This window comes from Ambystoma mexicanum, chromosome 10, assembly GCF_040938575.1.
Source record: "Ambystoma mexicanum isolate Mex_15411 chromosome 10, UKY_AmexF1_1, whole genome shotgun sequence".
NCBI classification, from domain to species: Eukaryota; Metazoa; Chordata; class Amphibia; order Caudata; family Ambystomatidae; genus Ambystoma; species Ambystoma mexicanum.
In genome coordinates this window covers 194,742,482-194,760,583 of record NC_090932.1, presented here as the reverse complement: position 1 = coordinate 194,760,583, position 18,102 = coordinate 194,742,482, and the positions used below count along the sequence as shown (strand labels likewise).

At 44.7% G+C, this 18,102-nt stretch overlaps 1 protein-coding gene across 2 annotated transcripts in view; it reads left to right on the top strand.

Annotated features, from left to right (window-relative positions):
* PPP3CC (protein phosphatase 3 catalytic subunit gamma) overlaps positions 1–18,102 on the top strand; it is a 1,509,833-nt gene that overhangs the window by 1,372,577 nt on the left and 119,154 nt on the right. For both annotated transcript variants that reach the window (XM_069617714.1, XM_069617713.1), the window contains exon 13: positions 10,971–11,000. In XM_069617714.1, the coding sequence (XP_069473815.1) occupies positions 10,971–11,000 (30 nt within the window). The remainder of the gene's footprint in view (positions 1–10,970; positions 11,001–18,102) is intronic.

Genomic DNA, 18,102 nt, shown 5'->3' with positions numbered 1-18,102 from the left:
ACTGTTTGTTGCCTTCGGACCTGTAGCCAAGGGCAAGGCCCTTTCGAAGTCTTCCATTGCAAGATGGCTGTCAGCTTGCATTTCCCTCTGCCATCACCTGGCCAACAGGCCCATTCCAGGAAGACCAATCGCACAATCATGAAGATCTGTGTGTCGTCTATTTCTGCTTTCCTATCCGGTGTTCCACTGCTCGACATCTGCAGGGCAGCCTCGTGTAGGTCGATCCGCACCTTCACATGGTTTTACTGCATCGATAAGGATTCCAGGGAGGAGTCCTGAGTCGGCCAGGCAGTGCTTTACAATCTGTATAGTGGTTACTTCTGCTGAGCTATGCCACCACCAGTTTTTGGTTGTGTATATGTACTGCTATACAATCATATTCAAGAGCATGTGAATCCATGAAAGATTAAGTTACTTACCTGTAACACCTGTTCTCCAGCATTGGTATTTTTCATGGATTCACATGTAACCCTCCCTCCTTAGCCCTCTCTGGCTCTTCTTGGTTCAAACTGCCAAATTATGTGTGCTGCCAAATCTGAAGTTGGCCACCAGAGGAGGAGTGAAGGCGACCTGTCTAATTGGCTATGGTCAGTATGACACAAAATGACTAATAGAGCATTTTAAAAGTTTAAAGGTAAACTGCTTTAATGTTACTGAGGATTCCCAAACTGATGACGGGAATATTCAAGAGCATGTGAATCCATGAAAGACACCTATGCTGTAGAAGAGGAGTTCCAGGTAAGTAACTTAATCCTTACACAAAAGTTAGGTAAATTCACTTCACATTGCAGGGCTAATATTTTGTTGTATAAAGAAAACATAACCGTAGTCTCAATAAGATTGTTTCTGCTATGACTGTTTCCAATAAATTTACTGGAAAACAAGCCCCCTCCGACCCTTCATTTTCTGGAACAACAAACTGGTAAGTGTCCTTTGGCTGTCTTCCTCCAGCAAATTCGGAATTAACTGAAGACACGGTTTTTCAAGGAACACCACTGATTGTTAAGGATAGGGTAATGCTGACAACACGCCCTTCCTTTCACATCTCACAACCACTTGTACTCTTTTTTGCTTCTTGTACAGCGCTTTGCTGATTTATAGCTATGTTGGCACTACTTAAATTACCTATGTGCAAATTACACACACATCTTTCTTAAAGATACTGTTAGTTTGTGATTTTATGTAGGGTCACCAAAGGATGGATGTTCCAGTGCCTAAACTGGAAAGCTCCCATAGTTCTCACCTAACGGGAGCACTGGTTGAGCCATTACTTTCATGCATACTGAAGTACCCGGTCTTGAAAGGTGGCAAACTTGCAGCAGTTCCATAGGCTCAGGATACATGCAGATTCCATGTATTTCAGTGGATGAACCATGAAGGGGGCAAAATAGTACTAGGAAACTCATCCTTGCAATGAAGCTGATGTTTTTTAATGGACACATAACGGTTTAAACATCATTTTTGCAAACCCAAGTAGTATCTGCATACACTGCAGGTGAAAAGTACTTGGCAGTACCATTTCAGTAAAAGCATAGCGATTGTCAAGCAAGCGTTTTGTGTCTTATGCTCCATGTGTACTGCGCAAAAATCCCAACAGATCCTCTACAGTATAGAATTCCGTAATGAAAAGGCAAGCTCTTCTCTACCGGGAAGGCCCAGATCCCATTCTAAGAGAGGAAAAGCATGGACATCAGTACTCCAGCATGCTTCCTTCCAGCCAGATATAATGCCTACATTTCATCCATTTTTTATCCAAATGCACTATTGTATTTAAAAAAACAAGTGTTTTAGGTTCTTCAGCAGTTGTTTGGTAAACATTCTCTGACATATTATTTTCTGGAGTGTAGCCATGCTGGAGAACTATTGCAGTTTTGACCCTGGCTGGTTGTTGCTTTAGCAGCACTGACATTCCTGTGAAGTATGTGTTGTATTGCAAGCAGTACTGCACTCTCCCTCACCACGGTAGCAGTCTCAGCCTCACATAAAAGTCATATTGGTTCTCCATTCTGATGTTGTTAATCTTTAGGTTCGCTTTCCCTGCGAGTTTGGCAATATCAGAAGTTGAATAATGTGCACCAGCCTAGACACCGATCTAGCCAGCAGTAGCTCTGAGACGTGTGTATGTGTGTTTTTGCCGCCTTCCTCCTTCCCATCCCTATTAAAGCTGTCTTTCTCAGTGCCCCGCTCCATATTCTCCTTGTATCCTCCTCCACTCTGTGCGCTAGGATGTGCACACCTTCCTTGCGTTCGTTTTGTAAAATGTTTTTATTTATTTTTTATTTTTTTATTGAATTTAGCTGAAATTAATCAACTTTTTCAATTCATTACAAAATAGAATTTTACAAACCTATTAAACAAAAGAACACATTAGTTTAAAGCAAAATAAATAAAGAACAGCTCTCACAAATCAATCTGAAGGAAAAAACAATCTTAAAACGACACAGAAGAAAATGTCAAAGAGAGAAAAAATTAAATAAAATATGCCTAAAGCGATATTCTTTTTGAAGCATAGTCAACAAGTTTTCACATAGGATGTAATAAAAATTTCTCTCAACATTTCTCTGTGTGAAATCTTACATAGCAATTATACATATTTTTAAAATACAAAGTTTACTAAATCAGGTTTACAACTTTTACTCCAATTTTAAAGCATTTTGGAAGTTCAGTGTGGCTTTTCTAATGCTCATAATATTAGTGGCTATTATTGCAACCCATCTATTTTCTGGGTTCATTTGTGCAAAATATGCCATGTGGTTGGAGAAATGTACTTGTCTCATATATATGAGTTCTGGACAATCTACAATCACATGTTCCAGGGTTTCCTTGATGGTGTGGTTATTACAGAAGCGACACCAATTATTTTCATTGTTAATTAGCTTTCTGCGAGCTTGTACATCACGAGTCAGCTATAAGTTGAACCAGTAACGTAATATTGCATTTCTTATTGAAGGAGAGGGTGCTTTACAAAGATAATGTTCAGTCTCTCTACATTTTTTTGGACCAAACAAATGGGGGTTAAAGTCTTTGTATTTTAAACAGGCAGCTCTTGTGTCAATCCAGTCCATCATGTAAATTTTTTTCTTTGCTTGGTCTCGATTGAACACAAGAGTGTCAATTGTAATGTCAGCATTATCCATTATCATCATGATCTTCTTAGACCACTGTTTCGGAAATTCATGAGAAGACCACCACAAATAGCTTGATACAATTGCCAACGTAGACTCATTCAGAGCAGAAAGTAAGCATTTCCAAAAAGAGACTACATAGCTGCCAGTTATACATGGCCGTTATAGAGGATAGCCCTAGCTCATAGCGCATCCAGGGGCCTGGGATGCACTGAGGTAAATGAAGAACTGCCCGCCAGAATTTTGCTTCCAATTGATTCAAAACAGTCGGTTGGATGACTTTTTGGGTTTCCAAACCATACAGTATAGTAGCTACCACATTTTGAGTCCAAAATACAATGGCTGACTTAATAGAACATTTACCGTAATTAAACAAAATTAGTTTCCACTGGCAAATTGCTGATGGTAATTTTTGTTCAATTTTAGACATTTGAGAGCAAACAGAGGGAAGACCATCAAAGATAAGACACAGATAAAACATAATTTGGGACAACCTCAATTGTGTGTTCTTAATTTTCCATTCTAGTTTGTTTCTCCGTGAGCCAGTTGGTGCATACATAACTATTTGAGTTTTTTTGTTAACCACCAATTCATTACCACTAAAATAATTACATAAGATAGTCAGTAAATTCTGTAGCCCAACAGGTGTTTTGGCGATTAGTACGAGATCGTCAGCATACCACAATGCCTTCACTTCAACACCATTCAATTTTGGAGCATCTGCGCTTACTTTGTCAAAAATCCATCTTACATCATTGATGAAAAAATTAAAGAGAGCTGAAGCAAGAATACATCCCTCCGTCAGCCCTCGTTTAGTTATTATTGCCGCTGATAACAGTCCCTCAAAGTTCAGTCTTATATGTACTGCAGTGTCTGAATGGAGGGCAAAAATAATGTCACTTAACATGGGTGTGCATTCCGCTTTGATAAGTTTGTTCATTAGTTTAGATCTAGAGACTGAATCAAAAGCGGAATGCAAATCAACGAAGGCAAAATAAATTGATTGCTTTATTCCTTGGGCTTGTACTTTGATGGCATTTAAGGTGATCAAATTAACAGCAATCCCCAAACCAGCAACTAACCCTGTTTGCTTTGGATCACGCTGATGCATCCTGGCGGTCCATGTGTTAAAATCTCTTAGAACCAAGCATGAAAATATTTTTCCAGGAGCATCTAACAAAGCAATAGGGCGGTAACATTTTGGGTCCTTGCGATCTCCTTGTTTATATATTGGAACAATCAATGAAGAACGTCAGGACTTGGGTATCTTTCTAGATGACGAAATATGTTGGACAGTGTTGTTAAGAATAGCCTCCCAATGTTGCGGATTTTGATTGAACATATGGTTCGAAAGCCCATCCGGGTCTGCTGCTCTGGAAGAAGATGTTTTGTTGATGGAATCTTTAATAATGTCCTCAGAACAGGTTAAATGCCAGCATGGGGTAGATCTGTTGGTATATTTATAATCATCCATGTTCTCATCGGCATAAAGTTTGGAAAAATGCGTAAGCCACTGTGCTTCAGTGACCATTAATTTGATGATCGACTTGGGAAGTGGCGTTGCATTGGTGTAATAGTGCCCAAACGTGTGCTGAGGATTTCTTATAACAGGCTGTCAAAAAGAGTTCACCATCGTTCTGAAAGAGATGAGCCTTTCTAGAACGCACCCAATTACGATATGAGCATTTAGCAGCTTTGATTGCCTTCTCTCCTTCTGTCAGTGGCAATTTACATAAGTTTCTCAAGTTCCTTCTATGGTCGGATTTCCTCTGCCGGAGGACCATGTCAAATCCATGAATATGAATGTTAGATGGCCTGTTAGTACTCAGAAGATTTTCCTAAATGTGTCCAGAACATCTACATATGATTCAGACCCATTTGATTTTTGGCTATTTATGATGGAATAATTAAATGTCAGTTTATCTTCTGACCATCTGAAATGATTTCTTGCATTATTGACCACTAGCATTTGTTTGTGCCACATGTGTAATTTGTCAATTTTCTGGACTGAGAAAGTTTTTATTAATAAATGCAGTGTCAACAATGAAAGATATTACACGACAAATACATTGGGGCGTGGCAATGCCACCTCAAAGCATGGAATATATAAACGACTATGTGAAAGTTAATACAAAATTCCCAACTGAACCTTTCCTACCGTTCCAAACCAGCAAGTCAATAAATTATACATGAACGGCACCAACCTTATCTCCCCAGCGTCCACAGCAACACTCGTACAAAGTATACATGGTAAACCATTCTATACAGTATGAGTCTGACAAGAGCAACACCTCCAGGGGTTCCAATATTGACTGCATTAGTGCAGACTGTGCTGCCACATCCACACTCTTCTCTCTGTCCCCTATACACTACCCTATACCACACAGCAGTTTCTACCACCGCTCACCTCCCAAAGGTTAATGCACCATGCATCGACACTGAACCCCCCCCCCACCCCCTGTGCACCCCTCACTCCCTGCTGACTTCCAAGCCATTGCGAGTCTGCGTTTGGTCAGCACGCAAATTAGATCTTTCATTTTCGCTCGATGTGTGGCACCTCGTTTATGCAGGAATAACCACAGCAAGCAGACCGCAGGAGGTCATTCATGCATATCGATGCCACCCTTGGGACACCCTCTTTGAAATCTTGGACCAAAATCCCTGTTTCACTGGGCAGCACCACAACATGTGGACAATAGCCTCGAGGTGTGCACTTCTGGGTGAGCACTTTGTATCTGCGCCCTGCAGCCGAGAGATCCTTAGAGGAGTCTTATACGCCCTATGTCTGATGTATATTTGTAGGAGTTTAAACCTCGCGTTCCTGGAGACTTTTTTCTTATAAAGAAGAATCCTTGCCCAGTCAGCGTCCGTGAATCCTTTACCCAAGTCTACCTCTCACGTAGCGCTCACCCCAAGGTCTGACCTAAAATGTGTTTTCAGGAACACCTCATAAAGTTGAGAGACTATGTGGCCACCTTCTTACATATCGTACACAGCCTCCAACAACATGTCACCCTCTATGCTACGTTGAGCTTCCGGCCATCGAGTCTCTATAATCCGTACCAGACTGATGTACAATACAAATTTACCCTTATGTATGCCGAACCTCTCTACAAGCGCAGCAAACCCAATCAACCTGCCCTGCTGAAGTAAATCCACCACAGTAGCCGGCCCTTCGACCTCCCAGTACTTCCTTATGCACCGGGCTCAGCTAAGTCGGTCAGCCAACAGCGCAACAAGGGATACGTGCAGGCAATATGGGTTCCTGATGCTGTTCCTCCTAGCCCTACTTTCTAAATCTTCGATGCAGCGTTCCGGGACACTGACTTTGTCCGACAGATCGTGCACCTCTGACTGCGCACTCGCTATGTTGGTCCCTGTTGCAAGGTACTGCCTAAAACAGAGGCAGTAGTCACGTGACACGTGAAGTGGGAGGGGGAGTGAAAGGGAAACCAAGTTAGTTACTGTTTGAACTGCGAATAAAGAAGGTGCATGTTACTCCACTGGTGTGGAGTCCACGTTTATTCCTTGCGAGCCGCTAGGGCTCAACAACTGGCGACGAGGTTGTTTCCTCTAGCACACCAGGTCCTCCTTGCTATTGCGTGCCGCCGATCCCACCGTGCCACGCTACGTTGCAGTGTTCCTGCGCCGAAAAGGGCAAACTGATAGCAGCAGTCCAGTAAACCAGCAATGGGGCAGGTGACGGGAGCGCCACAGGAGGGTACCAGTCGACACCCAGAATACAGTTAGAGTGCTACCGATGCGGGATGGCATTCCCCCATTCAGGGACGTATCCCGCTCTCGCTCAAAGATGCGGAAACTGCGGCAGAGAAGGACATTTCCAGGCAGTCTGCAGGGAAGGCAGGCCATTCCCCACGCCACGACCACCGCCTCCGTCACAGTACAGGATATTCAGCCGGGCCCCGCAAATCCCAAAGTACCAAGCACGCCCGTACCAACAGGGGCCCAGGTGGTGAGTGGTTGAAGATCACTATCCAGAGGAAGACCCCCAAGATCCTGAGACATACGAACACATCGTGCACCTCAGATGAGTATGATGGACCACCTCGAACTCACCCGTATGCGGGGGCAACACACGGACATATATACAAAGGTGAATTCTACAACCAATATGAGCAAGATGAGTACGTCAACCTCATTCAGGATGTCAATGAAGTGAGGGAGGTACCCAGGATACCTGTCAGCATTTCCAGCAACCATTTCTAGTTCTGATTTGTACCCCTCCCCAGAAGTCTTTTGAGGACGGCAACCTTCTCCATATTGCAACTCTTAACTCTCGCTCAGCTGTCAAACACTCCTCTGACATCAGCCACCTTCTGGAGGAACTTGACCTCGATGTCCTCTGTCTCACCGAGACATGGTTCACGGCCAGCTCTGTCACAAGCTTTCACACACTTCTCCCTGCGCCCAGGCCCAACCGTTTAGGAGGGGGTGTAGCCCTGATCTTCCCTGAGTGGATTCCTGGCTCTGTCATTCCTACGCAGGCCTACTCCTCCTTCGAATGCCTCGTCTTCAGGCTCTCTCTCCTAGCCATTCCCTTACTGTGGCTACTATCTATCAGCCACCTGGTCAGATCGCCTCCTTCCTCTCTGAGTGGTCAGACCTCTCCTCTTCCCTCCTGGACTCACCCACTCAACTCCTCCTTCTTGGAGACTTCAACATCCACCTGGATGCTTCCTCTGGACTCTTTCACGACCTTTGCGACTCTCTCTCCATTCTCCCTTCTGGCCCGACTTACTCTGCAGGGCATACGCTGGATGTTCTGATCTCCTCAGACCTTCCCCTTTCTATCCCTCTCACCACTCCTCTCTCATGGAGTGATCACTTTCTCCTTTCCTCCCAGCTCACCCTCTCTACCCCTCAGGCCAAGCCAACTCCATCATTGCCACCCACCTTCTCGGTCATCCGACCCATGAAGCGCGTGTCAGTTGAAGCTTTCGCCGCCACTTTCTCTCCCGCTCTCTTCCCCCTTTGGCTGACTCACACCCTGACACAGCCCTTCCCATGCTCCACTCTGCTATATCTGCCACTCTCGATATTCTTGCCCCTGTCATGAGGATCTGCCTGAAGCTGAAAGCCAAGTGCAACTCCTGGTAAGACTCGGACCTAGTCACCCTTAAACGCAAGTGCAGGGTGGCTGAGAGGAAATGGCGTGCTTCACGTACATCCTCTGACAAACTGGCCTGATGCCTGCTCCAAAGGCAATACCGGCTCTCTGTTCGCACTAATAAAAGAGCTCACATCCAAGCCCGCGTCTCTGCGGCATCCAACAACTCGGCTGAACTCGTTCAAATCTGCAAGGAACCGGCCAATCCTGCCACAGTCTCTACCTCTCCTGTCCCTTCCCAGGCCCTCTGCACGGCACTGGCTTCTCATTTCATCTCTAAAACTCAGGACATCCTGTCCTCTCTCCCTCTCCCCCTTCTCCCTCTACTCCCTGCTCTTCCTCTGGCCCTTCTGCAGCCACCTCTCCTCCCTCCCTCTCTGCCTTTCCACTGTTTGCCCCAGATGAAATTTCTAGGCAAGTGTCATCTATGAAAGTCTTGGCAAAACAGGTTCACCCCTGTTCCTCCAAAACCATCAAGGACCACATTGACTCCCTGGGTCCTGCCATTGCTGATTTCTGCAACCACTCCTTTGCCACTGGAGTCACCCCCACCCCACCTGAAGCACTCCCTTGTGCACCCTCTTCTTAACAAACCCTCCGACGACCCTTCCTGCCCGGCTTACTATCGCCCAATCTCCATCACTCCTTTCCTGAGCAAACTCCTGGAAAAGCTGGCCATATCACAGCTTAATCTTTACACTGAATCTGTTGGTTCTCTCCATGACCATCAGTCTGGCTTCAGAGCTGCCAGAAACATGGAAACTGCTCTCCTGAACATCTGCGAAGACCTGCTCTCTAACCGTGATTCCAGCACCCCCTGTGCCCTCATCTTACTTGATCTCTCTTCTGCCTTCGACACGGTCAACCATGCCATCCTGCTCAACGGTCTGGTCAGGCTCTGATGTGGCTGACTTCTTTTCTCTCCGATCGACTCTCCTCCATCTCTATCTCTACCCGTGGTGTTCCCCAGAGGTCTCATCTCTCTCCCTGGCTGTTCAACCAATACCCGGCACTTCTTGCCCACCGCATTGCAGCGCTTTGCCCCAACTTCCAGTGCTATGCGGATGACACTTAGCTCATTTTCAGGTTACCCTCAGCCACCTCTTGTCCCTCTCTCATCGCTGACTGTCCACCATCCAGGAGTGGTGTACCGCCAATGATCTCTGCCGTAATGCCAGCAAGATTGAGATTCTCCTCATCAGCACACCCACATCCTTCTTTCCTGTCACTCCCTGGCCGGCCTCTCTTGGTCCTCTCCCTGCTCACACTTGTGAGGCTAAAAGGTTCAGGGTCATCATCAACTCCACACTCTCCTTCTCTCCTCACATCTCTGATGTCTCTAAGAAGTGACACTACCGGCTGCACCTCTTCAGAGGTATTCTTCCTTTCTGCTCCTTCCCCCAGAAGCTCACTGTCTCCAGAGCTCTGGTTCTCTCTAGGCTGGACTAACAGCCTCTTTCTAAATCTGCCTGCTTCTACTCTCCGTCCTCTGCAACTCATCCAGAACCACACTGTGAGACTGGTCCTTGGCCTCAAGCCCAGGGATTGTATCTCTCCAGGACTGAAATCTCTGCACTGGCTGCGAGGATTAAGTTCAAAACCCTCTGTATTGTCCACAAGGCCTTCTGGTGCCTCAATACCTTCAACTCTCTCTTCCTAAATATCTTCCTTCTCGAGCTCTTCGCTCATCCGCCTCCAACTCCCTCAGGGTCAGTCGCTTCTCCAGGCAACGAGTTGGTGGTAGATCACTTTCTCCGGCTGCAGCCTCCCTCTGGAACAGCTTCCCTGCCCCCCTGAAACTTGGGGAGAACCATCTCTGGTTCCTGAAGCACCTCAAAACCCTTCTCTTTGCTTCCGCTATTTCTCCTCCTCTCCCCTGCGGATTTCCTGGCTGATACTGAAACTGCACTGGTTTACTTGCCACCCTCTTATCTCGAGCCCAGATCCCCTTCTCCGCCAGTCGCATACCTGCACTGTTCTCCTGGCAACCCTCACACTTGGGGACTGTTTTCTGTATCCCTACAGTCCCACCACCAGCACTTGACACCTGATGCCTGCACTTACCCTTTACCCTTGCACTTGCCACCTGCTGGCCGTACTTTACTATTGTTATTTATTCTATTATCCCATGTACTGCACTTTCCCCTTTCGCCTTCCCCCTTCCCATGCACTTGCGCGATCTGAATGACACCTGGCCTAGTAGGATTGCTGTCTGTCTTCCCTCTGTTCCCCCTCCCTTGTCTCGTTGCACCTTGAGACACTTGTGTATAGGCGCATTATAAATGCCATATTATATCATATCAAATGGCTCTACTCCAAGCCTCCTCGGCTATCAGTCACAAACCATCTATAAATAACTCTAGAAACAAGCCTTCACTGTGCTCTTCAGTGATGAACAAAGAGAAGCCATCCTACTTTTGATTTATTATAAATGATTCAATGTCAGACTTCAGAGCCTCATGCGAAGGGAGTGTGCATACAAAGGGCATTTAGTATTTTTATGCAATGTCTCTGCATCCCTTTCCGTTCTGACCTTCCAAGACCCTCACATGTCTGTCTTTGGTCCTGTGTATTATCATATGGGATGCATGAGCTTGGCTGTTGTAGCTGCTTTGTGTGCATGTGACCTAGTAAACAAGACTGCTCACCCTTGAGGTAGTGGCAGCTTACTCATCATGTTCTCTCTCTTTTCCTTGTTTTTCATACTTGGATTGTAGCCACCGTGGAAGCAGTTGAAGCACAAGAAGGTATGAAACCATTATGAAAAGTAACTTCATAACATGCACCTGGGCTTGAAATGTGTTTTGAACGGTATTGAGCAGCTTCTTCTTTAACTGCAATGACTGGGCAATGCTATCAAAGAGCAGGGTCTTTGATCAGCGAGTTAAGCAGAAGGGAGCAGAATTGTGCTTTTGTGAATAATTAATTGACATTCTTTTCGAAACAAGCATACTTTAACAGACCTATTGGAACATTTGTGAATTTCCTGCCATGACATTTTTGGGAAAAGTCATTCACTTGTCAGTATGTGACATGATTGACTCTTCCATTGCCCTAGTGTCTTTTCAAAGACAGTAGCGTTAGGAAAGAACTTGCCAGTATTCACACAGGACCCAATGAAGAGGCGCCTAGACCCCACTGTTTCGCAACCACTCACACTGAGGGGGAGTGTGTGGCGAGAGATGCAGGTGGGCTGGGACTACTGGGAAAGAACCACCTCATGGGGCAACGTCAGCTAAGGTTCTTCAAAAGGGTAGGTAGATGCAGTGATGTTTTTGCAGGTATCCATGTAAACACAAGTACATTAGGAATGGACCTATAACCCCCTCTTGAGCCTGCTTTTCTCTTCCCTCAGTATTCTGGGGGTGTAGATCAGAGAAAGGCATTCCTCACATGGAATGAGTCTGGTCAAAGGCATGCTGCGTGAAGAGGAAAGCTAAGGTCTCTACAGGATATCAATGTACTTTACATGCAAGACAGTTCCTCTGGGTAGAACTAAAGAAGGAGGTAACCAATGCTGAGGGGGTGGGGGGACATTATGCAGGAGTACTGGGATGGGACATGTGCTTAAGGATAGAAAGACATTGGGAGGTGCGCTGTGGTAGGAAAATGAATGGGTCAGATGCAGGAGTTAGCAAAAACAAAGAGGTGATGGCTGGAAGGTTTAGAATGAATCTTAACCACTGGTGTTGCTCTGGGCAACCCTCCAGACCACCGTTCTTCGCCTGGCAAGCCATTACAGAAGGAGAAAGACCATATGCAAATCAAGCTTGGCCCCACCCCAAAAGAGGCAGTCCAGCCCGAACTGCTAGGTCACATCCCTTCTGCACGAGACCACAAGCATCCCCAAACATGTTTCGCCCTTGTTGGGGCTCATCAGTGAGGAGTAGTTTAGGTCTCTAGGCCCAGCAGGCACGGGACCCACGTCTGGGCATACCCGTCCCACTCGGGGTGACAAAGCAAAAACAAAGAGGTGATGGCTGGATGGTTTAGAATGAATCTTACCATTGGCGTTGCTCTGGGCAACCCCCCAGACCACCGTTCTTCGCCTGCCAAGCCATTATAGAAGGGGAAAGACCATATGCAAATCAGGCTTGGCCCCACCACAAAAGGGGCAGTCCAGCCCGAACTCTTTGTTTTTTCTTTGTCACCCCGAGTAGGACGGGTATGCCCAGACGTGGGTCCCGTGCCTGCTGGGCCTAGAGACCCAAGCTACTCCTCACTGATGAGCCCCAACAAGGGCGAAACATGTTTGGGGATGCTTGTGGTCTCGTCCAGAAGGGATGTGACCTAGCAGTTGCGCTGTCACTAAGTTTCTCCCACTCACTCTCTGTGAGTACCCCTACTGTTGGGTGAGGCACGTGATTGCTTCTTAACACTGATTCTGAATCTAGCCTCTGACCAGAATCTTGGGCCAGTCCAGTATGCCGGGATCTGGCACCCAGCCTTAGTTCTTATGCACGCTCTCAAACATGAAATAGCTTTTCTCTGAACATAAATGCCCTAAAACATGGCTACACAAGATTTGACTGATTTGCTGTAATCCCCCCGTGAGAGGATAGCACCTCGCTAGAGAACATAACATGAGAATTACACTTTGCACTCATTAATGTCATTATAAAGAAATCTGCACCTAGCTTCAGCTATTCGTGCGTTCCGGAGCTTGTCCCGGTGATCTGTTGTCTCTCGCATACATGCCAACATTCTGTGATCAAAAATCTGTAGGATTCTTTAAGTTTCAAAAATTGTAATTAGCATAATGATAGCATCACAGGAAATTGTCATGTGAACTTTGACCTTATGACATCATCAGAAATGGCCTCACTTGACATGACCCGGAAGCGATCACAGGAAAGGACTGCCTGGTGTGGTCTATCCCAGACCCTCTGCCCATCATGATCAACACAATTACCAAATGAGTGACATTTGAGCGCTATGGTCAGCTTCTGCCTCCTTAAAGCAGCTATTCCTCTTATACCACACCAATAACAATGATCTGATTCTTCATTAACTTGGATTTTTTATTTTACCACTGGAGAGGGAGATGCGGGTGTCAGTACTGTGACAAGGAAGAGTAGTAATAGGAGTAATACAGATTACCAGTAAGTAATCGGAGCATTACCTCCATGTACCTCATCCTCCTCACAGTACTTTCTTATTGAAGTATACCAAAGATCCAAGATGAGACCGGCACATATTTGGACCGAAAAGGAATAATCACCTCTTGCACAGTGGGAGCAGTAGCATCCCATGGAAAATCACAAGCAACCACCAAGGAAAATAAGGGAATGTGGAGGGCATCCTTCACAGAGATCAACTGGGAAGGGGCCAAAAAGGCAAGTGGTCTAGATGGGCCCAGCTCCAGGCCGCTCAACAAGACAAACCAAACCAAGGGACCCTCGCAGAATCACAGAAGTCCCAGGAAAAGCAGCGAAGTCAGGAGCATTGTGGGACATGTTATGTACTTTGAACCAAGAGCTTTGAGGGGGTGGCGTTATACAAAAAAATTGAAAGGGTTCTACGGAAGCCAAGTGCACTATAAGTACTGTGACCAGAAAGAGGCACGTGGCGTTAATGACATTTTATATACAGGCACTGACTACATACACCAAGAAGCAGACATATGTGCAGAACTCTGCAGAGAAAAGTCTGTGTGTTTCCTGAGGGCCACTGGACATTGCAGCCTCTTCAAGTGTTATTCATATGTATCTGTTCACATAGCATTTTTGCAACACAGTTTAATACTTTTCAAATGTATTTTGTTGGTTTTTAATCCCCCCCATCATAGGTATTCCGACAAACCTATTTCACTTCTCAGTCAACTCCACTGCCACTGGAGCTTTCTTTCAAATACAGCCAATCACACACTTGATGGAAATATTGGTAAATTGTCACACTTGAAACTTTTCTTTATAATGTATAATTTGGAGTACACACCCGTGCAACGTGGCAGAGTTTCAGTGTTCATGATTACACAGAACCGGCACAGCCAGGGAATGTTCAATTTGATACTAACCTCGACACATTAATTTGCGAAATCAAATTTATATCCTTTATTTAATCATATGTATTCATTTACACAATGTAATCACCTGAATAACAATCAATCAGCTGGAAGACTTGTAGCTATATGCAGCTGCCAGCAGACACTGGGAAGTATTTGTGCGCCAGGGATGAACTGGAGTAAATCATCTCTGCATGGACACATTGAGAGAACAGAACTCAGGTGTCGCTATGCTGATGCTCTGACACTTGCCTGGGCATTGAAGCAGGTGTCTGCCTCTGTCTCACATGAGGTCCGTTCTAGACTGCAAATACTGTCAACATCAATCACATTTATGGGCCATTAACCCGCTCCCCTTTCCATCACACATGAATGGATGGTGCTTGCTGGGCGGATGGCTGTGCCTCAGTCAGACAGCCAGGCCTACTGGGAGAGCCATACATCGGTAGGATCTGTACATGAAATCGGTGGGAGGTAGGACTGCATAAAAAGCAGCAGCCTGCCACCTAAATCTGTAGGGTTGGCAAGTATGCCAGAGTGCCATGAGACTCGTTGTTTCAAACAACATTTCCGCCATAGACATGAAAGTGAGGCTTGGGTGGAGCCCCTCTTCCATTTTCATGGCAGTCTGGGGCATGTGAGGAGCAGCTGCAATGCCAAAAGTTAAGTATGAGCCAGGGAGGTGGGGGTGGAGGGAAAAGCAGCAGGTATGTTCGGGGCCGGAGAGGTAATATGGTGGGAAGGTGTAAGCAGAGGTGAGATTGCTTGGAATGTGGGCTTGGATCATGATATTCAGCCCCCATAATCTTAGCAACCTGATTGGCTGCTGCACCTTCACCAGATGCTTATATTACTTATGCCTTGTCTTGTTGGGGTTTTGTTTAGTTCTGCCTCTTCAATTATGATACCATCATCCCCTAGTATTGGGTTGAAATGAGAACTCAACATGTATGGCCAGGATGATGATTGTGGTATCCATTTGTGAAAATGACGTCTCCTGGGGCATTACACAATATCAATACATTACTTTTGGTTGGTTGGTTGGTGGGTCGGTCACATGGAAACCCATCAATGCCTATCTATTAAACTAGGCCATGGCCCACACAAACTGGATCACATTTCTTTGGGGGGAAAAGACAACCCATTGACATTGAAAGTTCTAAAAAATAGAAGGGAAGTGATATGGCATTACTTGGTGCGATTGCCTAAATCTAAGCTCATTTTACATTTTATTTTACATATTAAAAATACTGGTGGTTGTATAGTCATTAGTAGCAATTAATGTGCAACTCAGTTTAAAAATGTGCAAATGGTACTGGAGGAGAATGTCAAGAGTGACGAACATGCCTAGTAAATAAACGTACAGATGTCATGACAGTATATTTTGATAGATGGTAATCCAAATTTTGTTCAGAACTAGTGCTCTTAAAATGTTTTCCATATGGTCTTAAATTTGAGATTGTTTGCTTTGTTTCTGTAGAGACTCCTTTCCGGGTTGTCCAGACTCTTACCTCGGTACCTCCTGCATTCAGTCTCCACATCCATTATTTTCTCTTCTGTTTTCTCAATGAAAGCCTCTGTTGCGACCAAGCCTACATTTAAAATCTCAGATGTAATCAGAGCTACATTTGAAGTTGTACCCTTTCGCAATGAAGTGTTCTTTTGAAGGTGAAAGCTTGGTTTCACTAATCATAGTCAATCTTTGACAGATTCCTGACTGCCAGCAGTTTACACTCAGATAGTCCTCATGTATATCAGTTTAGCTTCTTGTTTTACTATTATATTTCCTTAAGATTTCTTTTCTTTGTTAAGTAGAGCTAATTTTGCCAATGGTGCGCATTAGTCCATAGATTTTTTTGTGTGAATTAGGCACGTTTAAACAGGGCCTTACCTATTACATCCTTGCATCGATGTGACCCAGTTCAGGCTGTGTCATCCAATTTTTTGATAAGGCAATAAAAACCTACAGTACTTTTTTTTCTCTCCAAGTTGTCTTTTTTATTGAAATCTCGATGCACAGCTTATGCTTTAACAACAGTTACAGAGTGAAAAATCAATAACGCTAAATTAAAATGTCATTTTCACAATACATCAAGTCCCCCTTCCGCCCAAGCAAATTAACTATATCGCTTTGTGAATCCTTAAAGTCTTTAACATATTGGGGCTAGTAACAGACTGAATAGGAAGTCTACATTTTCTTCGGTAGATTGTAACATAAGTCCAACTTCTAAATTAGAATGCTGTGTGGCTTTTTATGGCTCTAAGGTTTTGGATTGTGTTACAACTAGAATAGGGTTCTGTAAACTGTAGCTTTTGAGATGTTTTGGACCAACACCCTAATGACACCCCACCATTGACATTGCTGATCGAAGTTGTCGCCAAAAACAAAAATCTGGAGAGCCAACGGTTGTACACTACTCAATTAGGACAATTAGCTCCTGTTTACAAAGTGGGGAAGGACAGGTTCCATGTGACCTGTTGCGCAAGGGGGAAGGCTGTACAATCTGAAAGGAGCGACACCCACTCAAGTGGGTTGTGGATTTACTTGTTGCAGTATATTTGTGGTCTAATTCTATAGCAACATGTCTTGCTAGCAACATTTACACCAGAAAAAACACATTCTCAGTGACAATACACACACAAAACTCATCCCTCGCCCCCACAGCGTTGTCTCTGAATTTGTTTACAGAGGAAAGAGCAAAAGCTTTAAAGTTGATTTTATTTTTCTGCAAACTTTCTAGATTTTACCTCAAATTATTCAGGGTAAAAATAAATGTCATAATCTAATGGTCATGACACTTGAAATGTTATTTTATCAAATACAGTCCTACATCTCCTAAAAATGTGTAAAAATCACATTTGTGTTTCAACTTATTTCGGGCATATCCCTGTGATGTACTTCATTCTTAGATCACAGTTCAGTTCCGCGGGACGAATTGCCATGATATCATATATATATATTATATGAGGTCCCAGTCCCCTTGTCTTGGACCGCCACGTGGCATCTCCCATACCCACGCTTTCAGGTTCCCAAGGTACCTGCATAACACGTCTTCAAGCTTTTTAGACATCTGGACTTTGGATTTGTTTACATTTTCAGTACTGTGCAGCTGCATGAACAAGTCTGTAAATTCGTAGTAAAGTTTAAAAATGATTGGAAATCAATTTAAACATACTGAAACAACCCTAGAACACCTTCCAAGGGCATAATGCATCAAAACAGTTCATAAGCAGCATAGGCGGGCAGGTAGCAATTCCTTCCACTACAGAAGTCGAAGGAAAATTCAACAGCCATCCTATGCCCATTGGGATAACCAGTGATATAGTCGACTAAAAATAAATATTGCTTTTGGTTTATATAGAGGGCAAATAATATAAAATAGAGGTATGAATGTCGAAATGCAGATATGAAGGTTGAATTGCAGGTGTGAGTTTTGGATGTAAAAAAGTATAATTAGACTTAAGTTAAAAATAGTTTAAATGGGAGAGAGAAAAAGAAGATTCACTGGCTGAAGGGGTCACATGGTACGGGGGTATCCCCCCATTATATGTTTTTATAAGGCAAGTGTAGGTAGAATGAAATGAGGGTTAGTGAAATTTTCTCCAGCTTGGGGTCTGGCATGGATTCACATGCTCATGAATATTCCCCGTCGTCAGGCTGGGAATCCTCGGTAAAGAAAAAATCTGTATCAGTTTCGTTTCTGATCTGTCTTTCTTGGTAGTAACCAATCACTGGTCTCTGGGTCATACTTCCCCCAGCCAATGACTGCCCTCTCCCTAAGCCCCGCCCCTGGCAGCCATCCTCAGATTTTTACTGTATGCTCAAGTGTTGGGAGTCCTTGTGC